Below are 18,703 nucleotides of genomic sequence, written 5' to 3'. Positions count from 1 at the left end.
GATTTGTGTGCTTGGGTGCATTGCCTATTCTATTTTGGTCCTAAAAGGCTCAAAACTTCTATGCTGTCGTATTTAAACTGCTTTTTTGGATATGTGCTGATAAAGTTTAGACTGGAAGTCTCGTAGAGACGTGAAAAACAAACAAAAACAAAGCCAAGGAATTTTTAGCTGTTGGCATGTTTCTCTGCTAGCAGCAGGAGTAAATATAACATAACTTCATGGTATAACATCCCTCATATGATATATCCTAGATAAACATGGTCCAGGTTTTCCAGTTTTTAGTAGGAAGGGCTGAGTCTGGGTTCTGTTTGACCACCTCTTGCCAATTAATCCTGAAGAAAATGTACAGCATCCCTTGAGTAATATCTAGAGCATAAGGAATGTATCTAGAGCATAACTGAGAATTTCCTCTCAGGAATTGCCTGAGAGGCTGTCACTGCATTTGTTTTCTTTTTAATCCACAAATTAGGACTGTTCATTTCTGTAGATTTAGAGCTGCATGTTCTTCTCTGATGCTGCAGGCTTTTCCTTGCAATGCCTGGTGCAGGGAAAGGATCCTTTACACACTTGGATTATTCAACAGTCAAGAAGATTGTGACTCAAGTCACATGAGACACTCAAATTAATCAAAACAAAGAGCTCCTGTAATTGCATTAGTAGAGGTTCAGTGCTGAGTCCAGTTTAGTGATTTTGCCTCCTGCAGACAGAGCCAAGGACATCAACAGGAAGCATCTGCTCCTGCACCAGGTCACGCAGATGTGGAACATGGCATGCAGATGCCTTTTGCATGCCTGAGGTGCGGTTCCACACAGGAAATCTTTATGGACCAGTGTTTCTAGATAAAATTCAGTAGGCACATTTCCAGATGCACTTTTACTGGAGGCGTAGGAAGAGCCAGGAACATGTGTGCACTGTTATTTTCTGTGGTTTATTTCAAGCTGTGCTTAACTGCAAATGTTTATTGTACTTGAATGATGGTCACTTCTTGTAATAGGGTTGAAATGTGCCACCATTCAGTGCACTTTATAAGGATACAAAATGAACTTAGAATCTTCATGCTGCATTTCATTTTTGTTGATGTTATGCAGAAAGGAAGTATAGTATTAATGGGTAAATGTCACTGTTAAGAAATTCTTAACCTTGTCATCTATAAGCTTGAATTATCAGTTTCAAGCTTGTCTTGCAAATTGTCTATGTATGGAAATAGTCTTTAACATGTTGGTTAAGGGTTTTTTCCCTCCCCCAATTTAAAATTAAAATATTGTGTTTATACAGTATTTAGGTCAGACCAGATGCTGAAAATTCTGTCTTTAATCACACTGTTTTGATTTTTCTATTACAGAAAATTGAAGGTCTCAAAGAAACAACCAGTGTAAGTTTCTTTAATTTTTGTTACTATTATATATTGATTTTGAAATTCCCCTTATTTTCTTCAGGAAGTTTTTAAAAGCTTTTTACAGCAAAATGAGAATCCAGATTAGGTCCAACATTGTGATGGCAGAGGCAACCTGGTTCTGGTGCTGTGTTCAGGTTTCTGTCCAGCACCTTGGAATCATGGAATAGTTGAGGTTGGAAGGGGCCTCTGCAGGTCTGTAGTCCAACCCTATGCTCAGAGCACCATCAACTGGAACAGGTTGCCCAGGACCAAATCTAGTTTGGGTTTTGAGTGACTCCAAGGCTGGAGGCTTTACAGCTTCTCTGGACAATCTGTTCCAGTGTTTTATCATCCATAAAAGAATAAAGGGTGTTTTCTTCTGCTTAAGGTGATTTTCCTGTATTCCTGTTAGTGGCCATTGCTTGTCCTGTCACTGGGCTCCAATGAGAAGAGTCTTGCTCTGGCTTCCCCTGCCCTCCCAGTCAGATATGATCCCCCTTGAAAAGGTCTCCCTGAGCCTTTTCCTCTGCAGATTAAACAAACCCAGCTCTCTGAGCCTCTCTTTCCATGATGATTTACCTGCCTGCAGCACTCTGGGGTTTGGAGCTGACCTCCATTTCACCCTGACATCCTGGCTTTATGCTGTGTGTGGCTTTGAAACTTCAGTTTTCTGCTGCTGGGCTTTTTTCTCTGGAAAAAATGGAGAAGTGAAAGTAGGGGTTCCACAGAACTGAGTGTCCATTTAGTTCACACCCAATATTCTATTTAACTAATAAATACAGAATATTAAGGGATAGTAACAATCTTTTATGGTATTTTTCTTTTCCTAGAGCATGGTAGAATCAATAAAACACTGCATTGTGTTGCTACAGATTGCTAAAGTAAGTACACTGTAAACTATTGTGAATTTTAGCATTAATCTAATTGAAACCTAAAAGTGCCTTTTATATGATCCAGGAACAAGAAAACAATTATAAGTTGATTTCTGCTTTTATTTTAATGAAGTTTCTGAACTACTGAGTTCCACAGCAGACTGTCCTGCTAATGCTCATGGTAACTGTCACGTTGGTTTGAGTTTTCTTGCAGATAAACTTTCTTTTGCAGAGTTTGCTGCTAGACTAAAGAAGAACTCAGACAAATGTCAGGTTGACAGAACAGGAACTTAACAAAACTCTTCTTTCTGCTTTATTGAAGAGTGTGGCTAACAAATAAAAAGGGGAGAAAGATGATGGAAATAATGAAACTGGTTTGGCAAGGTCTGTCACAGGTCTGAAGTTCATCATGATGGTGGAACTTCTTGAAGTTAGAATTGTTTCATTTGAGAATGCAGTGTGGGTAGTGCACTTATGCTTTTCACCTACATGTTTCATTGGATTTTAAAATTTGGGGAGTTTTGGATTTACTATTTGTCAGATTCTGCCTTACAGGTTTAACATTGTTTATTTAGGATATGTGAATTACGAACTGCTGATTTGAATCTTGTGACCAAAGTGGAGAGAGGTGATATTTTGCAAAGAAATAAAGGTGTTTTCAGAATTTCAGGCTGACCTACTCAGAACACACTCTGATTTATCCAGAAATAGGTATGGGCTCCTAGATTTCTATTTTTTTTCCTGTTTGTAATTCTGGAGCAGCTATTTTTTGTGGCTTTGGAATGCAAGATTGCTGTTAGTCTTCATTTTAGATGCCAGATATGTTGTACAAAATTCTGAGTGCAGAGAAAATTGAAGTATTTAGAATCTTACAGGATCAAAAGTCATTCACTGAAAGGATCAGTACATGTTTTGTGAAATTCAGTTTTCATATCTATTACTTAAGAACTTGTGAAGAAAATGCTTGTTAATTAACAGGTTTGTACAAAACCAAAACTTTTTTACAAGCACTAGGGTTGAAACACTGAAATAGTTTTGTGCCACATGAATTTGGAACTAGTACAGTCTTTATTTAACATGCAGTGAGGCTACTTCAATCCTTCACTGTAGTGCCAGCAAGAAAGGCCTTTCAGTATTTAATTTGCTTTTATTTAGTCCTGGGTATATTTAGAGGTGTTTTAGTACTGTGAAGTCAGTAGACAATATGTCATTTTTTAGGGATTTGGTGGTCAATTGTAGATAGGTTAGATGGTAGTATGCTGATTTTCTTATCTATGTGTGATTTGCTGTATTGAGGAAGCTGTTGGAGAAACTGCAAGGAATTACTAGGTCATTTTTTCCTAATTACTCTATAAATGTATTTAGTAGTTCATATTTTCACAGGGGTTTAATTCCTTTGAAATGTTACTCTTTTTCAAAACCTCTGCTATGTAATTAGCAAATGTGAAATTGCAGAGTTACAATCTGCTTTTCAGGCTGTTGATCAGAGCTGGTAACTGAGTTATCTTGTTTCTTGAATATCAAATCCTGTTTCTGCTCTGTGTGAGTTCATTGGGAGTTAGACAAATGTGACCCCCTATGCTGATGCTAAACCATATTTTGAAGTTCTTTAGGTGCTTTGCTGATAATGGACAAAGCTGGTAGTGGCAGATGCAGTCATTTAGACCAGGTTCAGTACTTTACTGCTCCAGGGGCCATGTGAGTGTAAAGGCAGGTGGAATTTGAGTCCCCCAAAGGTGCTAACACTTGCTTTTTGTTGCACTAAATCAGACCTTGAAGTCCTTCTTTCAGTACCACTAAATATTAACCAGTGTAAATAGGTCAGTTTATCCACTAAGGAGTGGGCGTTTGTTGTTTTGGTTATTTGCTAAAGCATATCTGAAGCTCTTTTGGAGCTTTGAAGACAAGGTGGGTTAAAGGAGTGCCTTATGCACAGCTAATTCCAAGATGTTGATCCACATATAGTGAAAAAAAAAAATTCCCAGTACTTTAATAATCTCTTTTCTGCTTCATCACTTTACCTTCTTTGTCTCTCAGACAACTGTGCTTTTTAACTACAAGGGAATTCTGTCTTCCTTCCCCCCACACCTTTTCCATTAACTGTGTTAGTATCCTGATTTCCTACTGCTGTAGAAAATTTATAATACAGAGGGGTTTGGGGTTTTTTTTTTCCACAGTTCTGCAAGTTGTCTGTGTATGATGCAATCCCTGTGTAAAAATGTGCTGTGCCTGACTGTAGCTTTGTGCTCTCCATTAGAGACCTTTTAAGGTTCTGCAGGGTTTTTTTCCCAAATCTGTAGGGCAAGTATGGCTGCTGACTGACACTGCTGAAAAGAAATAATCTTTTAAATGCACCCCATTTTTACTTCCACAGTGCCTTTCTCATTAGCACACAGATTTGCCAATCTGTGTTACCACTTCTCTACATACTTAGAACTCTCTGTTTCCAACACACAGCCATTTATGATGTGGATTATTTTGGAACATTGAGGCAAATCTGGACTTTTGTTAAGTGGAGTTTTCTTTTGTTTCTTTTTTTAATTGTGTTCAGTTGTTCTGTTTCATGGATTTTTACCTGTGTTAGCATTTGGACAGTTAAATTTTCATTAAACTTGCTGGTAAATCGAGTGTGTAATTACACCACTCCTACTGATGTGACTCATGACATTTCCAAAATAATGAACTAAATACCAGCTAAAGAGGAATCTGTCATAATACATTCATTGCTTATCAAAAAGCAGTCAAAATAAAAAAAGTGGGAACAAAATAATTTACAAAATGAAAAAAGGTGGAGCATTTGGCCTGTGGCTGTGTGTGGCAGCTGAAGATGTCCAGCTCTGCTGATGTATGTGGTGTAAAATAAATTAATGTAAAATGCATTAAATGTTCTACCAGTGATGGTAAACCTCAGTCTTAGAAATGTATGTTATATAGGTGTTATGAAGTACCTTTTATAATTTAGATATTTAGTTTTGCATCCTTCCCTTCTCTTTTTCACTCTATTTCTGGCCAGTCTTGCCTGCCCAGTTTTGTGGAATTTCTGCCATCCCTACCTTACTGATGCTGCTGCTGGTGCATTACTGAGGTGGGAGAGCAAGCACCAGTGCTCCTGCAGCATCTTTGTGGTTTATTTCCTAGGTCTTAGAGATGATGGACACAACATGGAGGGTTTTTGTGTTGGGAAAAAAATTATGTGTTTTGTAAATTTGCAACCCAGTGGAACTTTTTGTCCTTAGTGTTCTTTTTGTCATGGAAAGCCACACTTCAAAAATGTCAACGAGCAGAGATGAAATTTGGACAGCCTATTGCCAACTGTATAAGCTGAGGAAGGATGTATTAAGTATCAAAACATAAATATGTGCCAGTTTTCTTTATACTTCTTACAGCCTTTTTTTTTTTTCCTTTGTTCCTTTAAAATGTAACTGGAAATCCAGGGGAATACTCTGCAGACATTTTTGAGGTTCACACTGGATAAAGTTAGGCATTGATGTACAGACTAATATGAACTTTGCAGCAGGAGGGAAGAGATTTGGCTCAGTGTTCAGTAGAATTTATACTGTTCAGTAGAATTTATACTGTTGCTGTTCAGTGCTAAAACTGTGCTGGCTGCAGATTGGCATTAACTGCTCTGCTGCTCGTGTCATTTCCCCTGGGGACAGATGGTTTTTACATTGCCTGCTCTTTCACTTATGCTTCTGGGCAAAAAAAAACAAAAATCTGAGATAGTGAATGATCTTAAAGCATTTTAAAATGTAGTGGATGCCGAAAGGCAAAAGTTAAAACCTTTCAACTTAAACTTCTTTCTTGTGTGTTAATCACAGAAACTGAGAACTTCATTTTTCAGGGACTTAGAGGAGCTGCAGAGCATATTTTGGGGAGCTCCTAGGTATTTGGGGAGCACCCACATTGTAAATCAGAATGGTACTCTGCAGTACAGAAAGGATATTTTTAAAATTGTCTGCACTCATGTGGACAGGCCCTCAGGAAATGCTGATCTTCAGAGGTGCAGAGACTGTGTGTGGAATTGTGTCCTCCAAGTTTAGTTACTGTATCACATGGTGAGGAGCATTTTATGGCTGAAAATGTGAACATTCCTGAGGGAAACTCGCTGTTCTCACTTAGCACAGAACTGATAAGTCATGCAAGATTGTTATGTTGATATTTTGAACATTTTTTCCTTAAGGACCAAAATAATGAGGAGAAGCACGCAAATGGACTTATAGTAAGTTTAAATCTAATCTTTACCTCCTTTTAATTCTGCAGAACATGTGAACAGAGACCTGAATTTCCACTCACTTTGCAACATGCTTCTTCCTTTCTCTAATTTACTGCTTCCAGTGTCTTGTTAAAATTCCTGTTGAGTCCTTAGCTCCTGAGGTTGCCTAACACCCTTGTCTTTAGAAGATAGAGTGGTCAGTTTTGGATGGAGTGTCTTGAGCAGCAGTGCTGTGACTGAGCACTTAGATAAAAATCTGCCATGTGAACAGATGAAAGGGAAATTACTGGGGTAGAAATAGTCCTGTGTTCTGTCTGAAGTGTCTCTGTGTAGGAAATAGATCTGCTCTCCCTGTGCTTCAAGTAGTTTGTCTTTTCTACAGTGCTGCTCCTTTGATGCAGAGTTGTGTAATGTCTGTCTGAGCAATGTTTCTTCTTTAATAGAACTGCTGCATTTTTAATGTAACTTCTGTCATTTTTGGTTTTGGTCACACGTGGTTTCTCTTTCTTTGTTCTTTTTTTGTCACTTGAGTACATTTCAGATACTTTTAATAGGAGATTGTTTTCAGTAAAAACTCTGAAAATCCTGATGTGTTTTCCTTAGAGCTGTCAGTAATTCCCAGGCCTTGGTTGTTTGTCCACTACAAACAGCTTTAGCAGTGGGACTTTCTGGTGTGAACCTTGGGCTGAAGATGCACATGCATATTTCAGTTTTGTGCTTATCATAAATAAGGTGAATTATTGTGTGCCCTGCAGATGGAACATAATTCAGGTCTTAGTGTGAGGGAACAGCTTCTGTGATGTCCCCTGGAAAAGAGAAGCTGTGCAGGAAGACACTTCCACAGGCACAGGTGACCTGCACATCTGGGCTGCAACCAAGACATTTCCTAGAGATATTGCAGCTTGATATAGTCTGAATTTGATTAGCCACTGATCTCATTATCTGTGGGCTGGCCTGTTCTGGGGAGGAAAAAATATTTCTGTAAGAATATATTAACTGTGGATCAGTGATTGTGAAGTCTGAAATTGTGATGCTGTGGAGGTCACCATCACCTTGGGCTAAAAAGGTCAGGATTTCACTTTAAACTTAGGCAGAAATCAAAAACAATCATTGTTTGCTGCCATGGTGGGGTGAGTCTTGTTTCTGTGTAATTGTTATTCAGTTGTTATTAAACTCAGAGCAGGAGACTTTCAGGTCTGCCTTCAGCTGTTTCTAGCTCATGAAGGCATCCCTCAAAATATCCAACAAGAAACTCCAGTTCTTGTTGCAGTAAGGAGAATTGTCTAAGGATGAGGTTACAACCCTGAATACAAAACCAGAGTGACTTTGTTCTTTCTTTATCATACCAGTGTTCTGTATCATGTGGATTATTAGTTTCCCTGAAAAATAAAGGAGATGTAGGTAGCAATAGCATCCTGTGTATCATAGAACCATCTTGGGTTTTAAATCTTAACTCTTAAGATGGGATCATCATTTTAAACTGTGAATTCTGTGGGACAGGGACCTTCCTATGCTGAATACATAATTCCACAAGGAGGTGAAGTACTGGGGGCATTGCCTTTATGCTGAAATGCAGTGGAATAAATTACCTGTACTGGATTATTTGTATACTGAGTAGTAAAACCAATGAAACTGTAGAAAGCTACTTTTATGGATGTTTTTAATGGAGGTTTTTTTTTTTTAGTGATAAGCAGAGAATTATTGTTCTGTTTTTAGTTAAAGAAATCTGTGCTATTAAAAAAAATAATAGAACTTTTCACTGATTTTTAGAGTCATACAGTGTCCTGAGTTGAAAGGGATCCACAGGGATCATAGTGCTCCAGCTCCTGGCTCTGCACAGGACAGCCCCAAGAACCACACCATGTGTCTGAGAGCATTGTCCAGACATCCAAATGTAGGATAAAGTTCAGAATTTCAGGTAACTGGGAAAGAAGGCAGGAAAGGAATCTGCCTTTAGTAGGAAAATGGGAAGAAGGTTAAAATGAGCCTGTTTCCCTCCGTCTGAATGTAAATAGAAATAAATGGACTAGAGGGAGAGGAGAACAATTGTAGACACTTCTTTTAAATACTGATGTAAAAAAAGAGGATAGAGATGAACATACTGACTGCATTTCTGAGCAAACTGAGCAAAAATTTTCATAGTTCTGATAGATCAGGCATTTAAATTGCAAGATGTTTGAAAAGGGTTTTATGTCTCTTTAACTCAAGTAACAACCAAGACGTTCTGGTGGTTGTGTGTAAACATAAATAACAAACAGTGTTTAGATTATGTGCTGGGTTAAAAGACATGGCAGTTCAGATTTCCAAGATACATAAAAACCAAGGACATTGACTGAAGTCAGTGACTTCTGGGAGCATTGAATTGACCTGGTGCTTCATTTTCCAAGTGCCAACATTCAGAAGTAGGTTGAGGTGTCCTCTGCTGAGCTGTACTGAACCCTCTCAGCTTGCTTTGGGAAGAATTTTGCCAACAAAGCTGCTTCATGGCTCTAAGCATGCTGATGATTCTTGTTTTGATTTATGGGTTGATCTGCAAAATGAATTTTTGAGAAAAATTTTTTTTTTTTAAATACTGATTACCTATCCTAATTTTGGCCAGATAATTTGCATCTAACTTTCCACTCTTTGCATGCATTATTAATTAATGGACATTGGGTGGCATACCAGAAGCAAGAACCTGAAATAAGAATTCTTTATAGGACACTTCAAATCTGCATCAAATCCAATTTATTGTGCAGTCTGTGTAAGGAATCAAAATATTCCCACCTCAAAAGTATTTCTCATGTCCTCAACTGTCAATTTGTGTTTTTCTTCCTCTCTCAGGGATTCACTCTCTTGCATTTGGGCATTTCTCATGCTCACAATGTTCTTGCTGTCTATGCTTTATTTTCTTTTAATTGAAGGGGAAAAAAATGTGCTTTTCTTTTTCTTGCCTAGAGCACCATCAACCCCGTGGACGCCGTGTATCAGCCCAGCCCCTTGGAGCCATCAGGGATCAGCACCATGCCCTCCCAGGCTGTCACACTGCCAGGTAGGCTGGGAACAGCCCCCTGATGTCCCAGGCTGTCACACTGCCAGGTAGGCTGGGAACAGCCCCTTCCCAGGCTGTCACACTGCCAGCTAAGCTGGGAGCAGCCACCCAGAGCAGTGGCTGCACACTCAGCTCAGAGGGGCTGAGCAGGGGCAGGAGGCACAGAGCATTCTCACCAACCTGGTTCTGGGGATAAGCTGATGTGTTTTATTTACTCTCAGTTACTGGCTTGCAAATGCTTTCTAGCTAAACAGCTGCATTATTTTTTTTTAAATGCCATCTTTGGTTAATAAAAAAAGAACCTAGGTAAAAGTGATGGCTGCACATTTTTCTGTCCAAATGGCTTGTATAGAAAATTATTTAATTTTTGGAGGTGAGGTGAAATAATGTGGAATCTCCTTCTGAATTTTGGGGTTAACATGTCAAAATATCCCCTAGAACCTGCTCAGCTGTGCAAGTCAGAGCAGAGGCCCTCCTCTTTGCCAGTGGGACCTGTGGTAGCATCACTCGGGAACCAGACTCCAACACCAAATAGTACAGGTACAGTTCTGGGGAACTTTTATTGAAGTCCAAGAAACCCTGTAATTAGTCATTAAAACAATATTATTGGCCTGCATCTTGCTTTTCATCAATAGCAATTTCAATGTTTTGTTAAAACCAGTAATGCTGCTCTTTCTCCTCACCATGTATACACAATATGTGCGAGTTTTACTGGCTTCCCTTTGTCTCCTCAGCATTGCAATCCTGCAGTAATTGGAGAAAACATGTCCTTTAAACTTTACTAGTGTTCTGTGCTCTTCATTTTCCTTGTGAGTTTCCTTTTGTCAATTGTTAAACTCTTTATGAACCTGCCTAATTATTGCTTTTAATTTTGTAAATTCCTTTTTTGAGTTCATGTCAGTCTTTATTGATTTGAACAATTCTTATTTAAGTAGATTTTGAAATAATTATTTTTTATTGTTTCTGTAATTTTTAATACTCCACAGGGAGTGGGCAGTCAGCACCTAGCAGCAGTCTCACCTCTCCAAGCCATGTCAACCTGTCTCCAAATACAGTCCCAGATTTTTCTTACTCAAGCAGTGAGGATGAGTTCTATGATGCTGATGAGTTCTACCAGAGCAGTTCTTCCCCAAAGCGATGCATGGAGTAAGTAGCTGGCAGTGTGCAGTGTGTGCAGTCTGTGTCTCCAAGGGCATGGCTTAGAAATTGCTTTAAAAAGGTGGGGGAGGTCAAAAAGCCACTTTGTGTAACAGACTGAGATTACCCCTGCCCTCAGCCACAGACAGGTAGAGGGAGGCAGTTTCTCCCTCTGCTCCTTCCCTTTCACTCAGATAAATGTTCACAAACTCTACCAAACCCAGCTCTGGAAGGCCCCAGCTCAGAGCTGTAATCTGAGGCCATGGTGCATTCCACTTGCATTTGCTGCAGCCTTTGGAAAGGGGCCAATTCCCTCACACATTTGCTAAAAGGTATTCTTTGAAGTTGGCACCCTTTTCTCAAAATCTCTATTTACTCTTCATTTTTTATTAATTGAAAAATTAATTTTAAGAGATGCTACACATTCCAGAGAGGGATTAGTCAGCTGTTTTCTGCCTTCATGTGTTATCTGAGGCTGCAGGGTGTCCCATTCCTCCAGCTGGAATCCATTCTGAGCTTTCTGTGAATTAGCATGCACCATGTGTATTAATGTCTGCCACTGCACAGTTATTGATGTCTATCACTAAATTCCTTGTCTGAATATCAGATGGCAATAATTTGGTCTGAATTACTTCATTTGAACTGTGAGAATTTATTAGTCTTCTGTAGTTCTTCAGGGTCTGCTGCAGTCCTGACTCGGAGCAGCACGGGGAGCAGCCTGAAACGTCCAGATACCACAGAGTCCCTCAATTCCTCCATGTCTAATGGCACAAATGATGCTGGTAAGTGGCCTGTGTGAACTTTCAGTAAGGAGCTATTGATTGTTAATCTGTGTGTAAACTGGGTCAATATATGCAGGATTTTTTATATATATAGATGTGTGTGTGTGTGTGTGTGTGTATGGCAAGGTACTTCTGGGAAGTGGTTTATCTACTGTTTCCTTACCTATGGAAGATTGCTGAATTGTAGGGTTTAAAACCTGTATTTTTGGACATATATGCTAATGAAATACAGTCTGGTTTTGAAGGTTTAGAGGAAAACCAAAGCCATTTATTTGGTCTTTCAGATCTCTTTGATCCTCCCGACGACCGAGAAGATGATGGGGAAGGAGAGTCGGTGGAGGAGCACAAAAGTGTCATCATGCATCTCTTGTCACAAGTGAGATTAGGCATGGACCTCACCAAGGTAAACCTGCTGGGGTTCCTGGGGATGGGAGGGGCAGTAAACCCAGAGTTCTGTGTAAAAAAAAGGTTGCATAATTTAACTACATATTTGTTCTAAGAGCTAGTTAAGCTGTAATCTCTTTAGCATGGTGTTTTTGAATTGGAGTTCTCACTGGAAGGGGGAAAGTAGCTGCAGAATAAGTATATCCAGATGCTAAAATCTGTTTGGGAAAATAGTTTGCTATGGAAAGTAGCTGTTTGTTCTCCTTGAACCTAATTCTTGGAGTGCTTGTGAAGCTGGCATAGGGAGCATAGGGAGAATGCTGAAATGTTACTCCTGTCTTTAGCTTCCTAGAACAAAGAGCTCCAAGATCCCAAGGTATGGTGGCAAGCAATAAAACATAAAGTGAAAGGGAGAAGTAACCATATAGGGAAAAGCTTGGCTTAGTTGGGATCTTAATGAGGAAATAAGTTGCATGTGTAATTTGAAATGCTACACTTAGGTCTGGCAAGGAAAGGGTTGGGTTCTTCATGGATGAGATTCATGCTGGTGTCTGTCTGAAGGCACAATGAGCAGCATTCTGAAGGTGTTGGTCTTTCCAGGCAGCTTGGATAAAGTAATTCCAGAGTGAGAAAGGACGGGAGGGATCAATTCTTATCCTTAAGTTTCCTGAAGTGGATGAATTGAACTGTCCAGCCTGGAATGAACAGGAGATAATAAAAAGATAACACTTTTCTGGGGAAACAGCCAGCAGCTCGCAAGCAAACTGCTCAAGCTTTCTGGCAGTTCTGAATAGGAATTGATCCAAACTGTGTCTGTTCTGGGAATTCCTGGGATAGCTGAAAATTAGGCTCAGGAATCGTTATGAGCATGTAGCTTGTCAGCATCAGTAAGTGATGGTGGATCACACTGAGCAGATCCACAAGGATGGACCTTTGGGGGGTAGTAGGGAAGAGCTGAACCTTCATCTTGGCAGAGACATGCAGCAGGATGGGACTGCAAGTGAGTGTTTGTAACTGAAAATGGGCACTGCTCACAGAGATGGAATGAAATTGCAGAGAAAGTGTAATTCAGAACAGCTTTTGGTGTGCTCTGAGTGGGACTAGAATCCATGCAGGATGAGAGTGTGGCTGTTAAACCTGAGGGTTTGGAGAAGGTGCCAGCTGACCTGCACATGTCAGAGCTCTTTGGTGAGCTGGAGCTCAGCTGAGAGCACCCGATGCTGTGGCTGCTCTGTTTGCTATTTACACTTGGCTTTTGTACAGGATATTCAAAACCTTCAGCTGGATGAGTTGTTTTCCTTCACTCAGGTGGTTCTCCCAACGTTTATCCTGGAAAGGAGGTCGCTGTTGGAAATGTATGCTGACTTCTTTGCACACCCGGACTTGTTTGTCAGGTATTTGACTTTGGGACAGGAGCATTCACTGCTTCTCCTGCTGGTTCTGGCCCTTTTGGGCTGCCACAAGTTGGTAGTTTTGAAGAATATTGCTTGGATTTTGGTTGAAACTTCAAAAAAAGTCAAATCAGCCAAACTTGTAAAACAACCAAGCACCCATAAAACTTTCCTGTTTCCAAGGTCCCTGCTTATATTTCACTTTGCCTGTCATTTCTTCTCTCTCTCTGTAGCATTAGTGACCAGAAGGATCCCAAGGAGAGGATGGTTCAGGTGGTGAAATGGTACCTCTCAGCTTTCCATGCAGGAAGGAAAGGGTCAGTTGCTAAGAAGCCTTACAATCCCATTCTGGGAGAGATCTTCCGGTGCCACTGGGTGTTGCCTGGCACTGAGGATGACATGGTGAGTTTCTTGTGGTGTTTTTTTGGAGCCCACAATGCAGGGATGCAACCCAAAGCTTTGTCAAGTCACTGCCTGAAATGGATTATGCTGTGCTTAAGTAGCAAATCAACAAGCTTGAGCAATTTCTTAACCAATTCTCCCCATCCTTCCTTGTTTTCTTTTGACAGAAGTATAAAATCTTCCATAACAAAATTTATTGTTTTTTAAAGAACAAGTTGATGTGTTGAAAGTGTCTTTTCCCTGAGCTGTTTCATAGCACTGATTATGAATTTGTTTATTCCCAGAGTTCTTACTTTTTTCTTTTATTTTTAAACCAGTGCAGCCCAGAAGGGATTTTTGTTGTTGTTGTTTTTCTTTTTTTTGGCCCCTCATTTGGGGCTCTTGCCTTAGGAAGTTGCCAGTGGTGGTGTGGGAAGTGCTGCTGTGAGGTGCTTCATGTAGCCCCAGTGTCATACATGCAAGTCAATGTGATTATTTGGCTATAAGCCATGCATTTTTCCCATTTCTTTTGCTTCCCACTGCTCTGTTTGCTGAAATCTTGTCACTGAGGTGAATATTTGCACTCCAGTTTGCTGGCATAAAGGCAGTGTTGTATTTGGGCTTCCACTGCTTCTAAGCAGGAATTAACAACACTTTGCAGTCTTTGCCACAAGAAATAAATATTAGTTTATGGCTTTGTGGTACATGAAATCTGATCATTATTAATATGCAGATCAGACTTTTTCAGAAGCAAAAGCAAAAACTGTTTCTGCCACCCAAATATTATTTATTTGGTAATTGGGTCTCTACATGAGTCTTTCAGTGTGACTGTTTTTTCTGGGGACAATTAAAACAAAGACATTCATACTTAAAAATAAGAGAGTAGATCCTTTAAAAAGGATCCTGGTTCCAGGACTGAGGAGTCCTGCAGTACATTTTCAGAAGCCTTTAAAGGTGGAAGCAGCTTCCATGGGAAGCTTGCAGTGTTTGCAGGCACTGAGTGATGGAATGCTCTGCCCTGTCCCACAGGAGCCAGTCTCAGAAGGACCAGTCCCCTGGGTCAGCAAAAGCAACGTCACCTTTGTGGCAGAGCAGGTCTCTCACCATCCCCCAAGTAAGTTGTGACAACACCTTTGCCAGGAGAGGTGGCAGCTGGAGAGGGGGGACAGTAAAATCAGCTCTTGGCTTAATCTTGGATTTATACTTTTTCTCCAGATTTAAAAGCTGAATATTTATAAAGGCTGAAAAATTATAAACTGCTTTTGTGAGAAAGTAATTGCAAACTCTGTTACACATGAAGTGTGAGGCACCTGGGGATATTTCCCAGTGAATGAATTTGGGAACAGAGGTATCAATGTTTGTGCTGCTGTTTTTAATACCTGCCTCTCTTTTCAGTTTCAGCATTTTATGCAGAGTGTTTTAGCAAGAGGATACAGTTCAATGCTCACATATGGACCAAGTCCAAATTCCTAGGAATGTCTATTGGGGTTCATAACATAGGGCAAGGTATGTGTGTGTAAACTGAGCAGCAGAGGAGAAATTAAATTCTGCAACTAGGATTTTTCATAGAATAATTTGCATAAATTATTTAAAGTCATGGTAATAAATGTAAGCAACGGTTGAATTTATGTAACTGGAGCTTATGTATCTGAATTAGAGATTTCCTTCCACATTCTCTGTGTGCTGACAACACCTAGGGCCCAGTTTTTCCCCAAAATACAGCCATCCCTGCCTCCTCCAGAAGCTGGGTGTTCTCAGCACATTAAAAATGATTCTCAGTTCTCATTAAAAATGAAGCTCCTCCACCTTTCCTTTTCATGGCACCTGTTTTTAATGGCATCTTTCATGAGATCATTATGAAAAGTTCTGTAGAGGTTTTGCTTAATGTTTTTCAAATCTATTTGTATTTTTCTTTAACAGGGTGTGTTACATGCCTAGATCATGATGAACACTATATTTTGACTTTTCCTAATGGCTATGGAAGGCAAGTAAATGTTCTAATGGTTATTTTCATTTTTAATGCCTTGTAATGTTTTGTGCTTAGTATTTATTGGTCAAGAGCTGATCATTATGTGCATTTCTGTGTTTCTAATTGCAGGTCTATTCTCACTGTGCCATGGATAGAGCTTGGGGGGGAGTGCAGCATCAATTGCTCAAAGACAGGTTACAGTGCTTCCATTGTCTTCCACACAAAACCATTTTATGGAGGGAAGAAGCACAGAATTACAGCTGAAATTTTGTAAGCAGCTTCCTTCATCTCACTTTTTCCTTTCTTAAATGCCAACAGCTTTAACAAGACAGTCAGGAGTGTAAAATGCTGAAGCAGCAGCACCCAAAAGAACTTAGCTCATCATTACCTGTCATGGAATTGGACATTTTATAGCCAAGGTTGTGAGAGGAAGTTGCACAGGCCTGTGTCCTACTTTATGCTGATTGAAAACATCCTCAGCCAATTCCCAAAGGGAACTTTGCTGTCCTGAATTTCCCAAATGTCTCCATCATTACCTTTCCTACAAATACAGAAACTGCAGCAAGCCTTGGGATACTCCTCGTAGTGGGTCTGTTGCAAACTTCCCATATTTTTGCCTGTGGTTTGGTGGATTTTGGTTAAAGCCTGTGCTCATACCCAGCACAGAGATTTCACTGGGGATTCCCATCGTGTTTGGAGATGTGCTGTGAGGCCAGCAAGTGGATGCTGACAAAATGAGGTTTAGCTTGGTTTTAAATCATTGACACATTGATAGATGCCATTTAAAAACTGGTGTCTTGTGTTTCCCAGTAGCCTGGAAACCTTTTTAAGCTTAAACTCACCCCCCTAAATCTGTGTGGAAGGCCTGTAACTGCTTTCCTAAACTCTAAATGCAGCTCCAGCCCTCGGGCAAGGCCTGGTTTACCCTGATCAGTGCTTCCTGTTAAGGTTTATGTAACTCACTCATGCCAAACTGCCCCCTTGTGAGCAGAACTCTCCTCTCCTCTCTGCTGGGCAGGGATTGTTTGGCTGATATAAACCAGGCTTTACAGAAGACCAAGTTTTGATCCTTTAGGATTTTTCAGTTGCTGTAATACAGCTGAGAAATGACTGTTTGTTTCTCTCTAGTTCTCCAAATGACAAGAAACCCTTCTGCTCCATTGAAGGAGAATGGAATGGGGTCATGTATGCAAAGTACTCCACAGGGGTAACACAGCTTACTTTCTTTTTTCTCTTTTCATCAGAAATACAAGATTGTACTTAGAAAGGGAGGTTTGGGCTGGTTTTGTAGGCTTGGTATTTTATTTTAAACAAACACTAATAGTTGGGACCTCCTATGAAGGTGTCCAAATGAATGCTGAACTGGGGATAAAACTTTGTTATTTATTCTTAAGGAAGCTTGATTTCTATACAAGAAGAGAATCTGAAGAATTACCATGTTTCATGTTTTTCCTGCTCACCAGTGCACTAGAGTGTAGAAAATGTGAAGTCTAGCTAAAGAACTGAATAGGTTTATTTCTTTTTAATCTTCCATTCCAGGAGAATGCTGTCTTTATAGATACCAAGAAAATGCCTACAATAAAGAAGAAGGTAAGGAAATTGGAGGACCAAGACGACTTTGAGTCTCGCTGGTAAGAACTTCAGTTAACTGGGAACATTAAGATTTTATTTTAGTTAGACACCAGTTTGCAGTACAGGGACTAAAGCTGCACTGACACAAGCACTGCATGCCCTGCTCTCCCTGAGCCCAGGTACAGGCAGGCTGGGGAGTTAAGGGGGAAGAGGAGACCTGGAGTTCTCAGTCACATCCTAATTGGGATCAAATGTTCAGGGAGGTCTGGAGAGCTCCACCACAGCCTCCTCCCTCCTGCCATAACAGCACAAGTATCAAATAACCTGAGGGCTTTTCTGCCCTTTCCCTAACCTGAGATCTACCTTTATTCACTGCTCTGTCTCCAACTTGTAGCACTCTGCTCCCATAAAAGTCTCCCTTGCCCTTTCTCTTTGAAGCTTATGGAAGGATGTCACCTACAACCTGAAGATCAGAGACATCGACGCAGCCACGGCTGCCAAGCACGCGCTTGAGGAGCGGCAGAGAGCCGAGGCCAGGGCCAGGAAGGAGAACGAGACCTCGTGGGAAACGAGGGTGAGCTTTATTCTAGCAGGGTGAAGCTCAGCCTGAGGCCTTTGTTCCTTTCTGGAGTCACAAAAGGCTCACACGTGGCTATTCCTTTGCAGTTATTCCACGAGGATGGGGAGTGCTGGGTGTACGACGAGCCGCTGCTGAAGCGCCTCGCTGCCGGCAAGCACTGAGGGGGTGAGGCCCCGCAGCCTGGGCTGGGCTGGGCTGGGCAGGGCTGGCAGCTGAGCCCACACCCGGACCTGGGAGCCTGGGCTGGGCTGGGCAGGGCTGGCAGCTGAGCCCACACCCGGACCTGGGAGCCTGGGCTGGGCTGGGCAGGGCTGGCAGCTGAGCCCACACCTGCAGCGATGATGAAGATGATGATCACGTAGTACCCGGCACAGCCCCGCCCCTCCTGCAGCTGCAGCGGTTCCTATCTCAGGGATACTGGACTTACTGAGACAGACAAAGCAATTCACGAGAGGCTGAGCAGCTCCGGGCAGGGACTGGCTCTGGTGGCAGTGCCCAGACACTGTGTAACCACTGTGAAGGCCACGGCGGTGCTGGGAGCAGTTGCATAATAATCCTGGGTCCTACATATTTAAAACGCAAGGAACAAAATGCAAGGTGTCATTTAAATCTCGCTGATGTTTGCAACGTGTAAATATGAGGATTCCTCTGATGGGACAATTTGTTAGAAAATGCTACATAAATGTTATCTTCCACCTGTATGATAATCAAATCTTTTGGCATTTCAGTGTCTTGCCCAAAATAACTGTTATTTTGAGATTGAAATGTAACCATATATAATTCTACCCAATGCATCTTAAAGCTTCATAAAATAGATTTTTCAAACTTCTCTTATGGACTTTTTATTTATTTCATAATAAACCTTTGCAGGAAGACTGTTTTTCAGTTGAGTCATGATAAATTAATTATGTGAAATGTATTAGAGGTATTTGTTTTTCCACTGGAATAATCCTTGCACCTAGCTAAACCTACTTCTTAAAGTAGGCAATGAACTAGCAAAATGAGCGTCTGCA

General features: G+C 40.8%; 1 protein-coding gene across 7 annotated transcripts in view; it reads left to right on the top strand.

Moving 5' to 3' along the window:
• Positions 1-18,563, top strand: part of OSBPL9 (oxysterol binding protein like 9) — a 57,457-nt gene extending 38,894 nt beyond the window's left edge. For 2 of the 7 annotated variants that reach the window (XM_059853836.1, XM_059853839.1), the window contains 18 exons: positions 1,343-1,372; positions 2,206-2,256; positions 6,431-6,469; positions 9,401-9,494; positions 9,933-10,034; positions 10,481-10,640; positions 11,301-11,413; positions 11,698-11,816; positions 13,106-13,191; positions 13,422-13,590; positions 14,599-14,683; positions 14,965-15,075; positions 15,490-15,553; positions 15,668-15,808; positions 16,667-16,745; positions 17,078-17,169; positions 17,549-17,684; positions 17,777-18,563. In XM_059853836.1, coding sequence (XP_059709819.1) covers positions 1,343-1,372; positions 2,206-2,256; positions 6,431-6,469; positions 9,401-9,494; positions 9,933-10,034; positions 10,481-10,640; positions 11,301-11,413; positions 11,698-11,816; positions 13,106-13,191; positions 13,422-13,590; positions 14,599-14,683; positions 14,965-15,075; positions 15,490-15,553; positions 15,668-15,808; positions 16,667-16,745; positions 17,078-17,169; positions 17,549-17,684; positions 17,777-17,851 — 1,746 coding nt within the window. In that variant the 3' untranslated portion in view covers positions 17,852-18,563. Of the gene's footprint in view, positions 1-1,342; positions 1,373-2,205; positions 2,257-6,430; positions 6,470-8,251; positions 8,382-9,400; positions 9,495-9,932; positions 10,035-10,480; positions 10,641-11,300; positions 11,414-11,697; positions 11,817-13,105; positions 13,192-13,421; positions 13,591-14,598; positions 14,684-14,964; positions 15,076-15,489; positions 15,554-15,667; positions 15,809-16,666; positions 16,746-17,077; positions 17,170-17,548; positions 17,685-17,776 lie in introns of those variants that run through there. The other 5 variants (XR_009487469.1, XM_059853837.1, XR_009487470.1 and 2 more) reach the window with 5 other exon arrangements.
• Positions 18,564-18,703: the final 140 nt, after the last annotated feature.

The sequence above is a fragment of the Haemorhous mexicanus genome, chromosome 9, assembly GCF_027477595.1.
Source record: "Haemorhous mexicanus isolate bHaeMex1 chromosome 9, bHaeMex1.pri, whole genome shotgun sequence".
NCBI classification, from domain to species: Eukaryota; Metazoa; Chordata; class Aves; order Passeriformes; family Fringillidae; genus Haemorhous; species Haemorhous mexicanus.
This window is presented reverse-complemented; position numbering and strand designations above follow the sequence as displayed.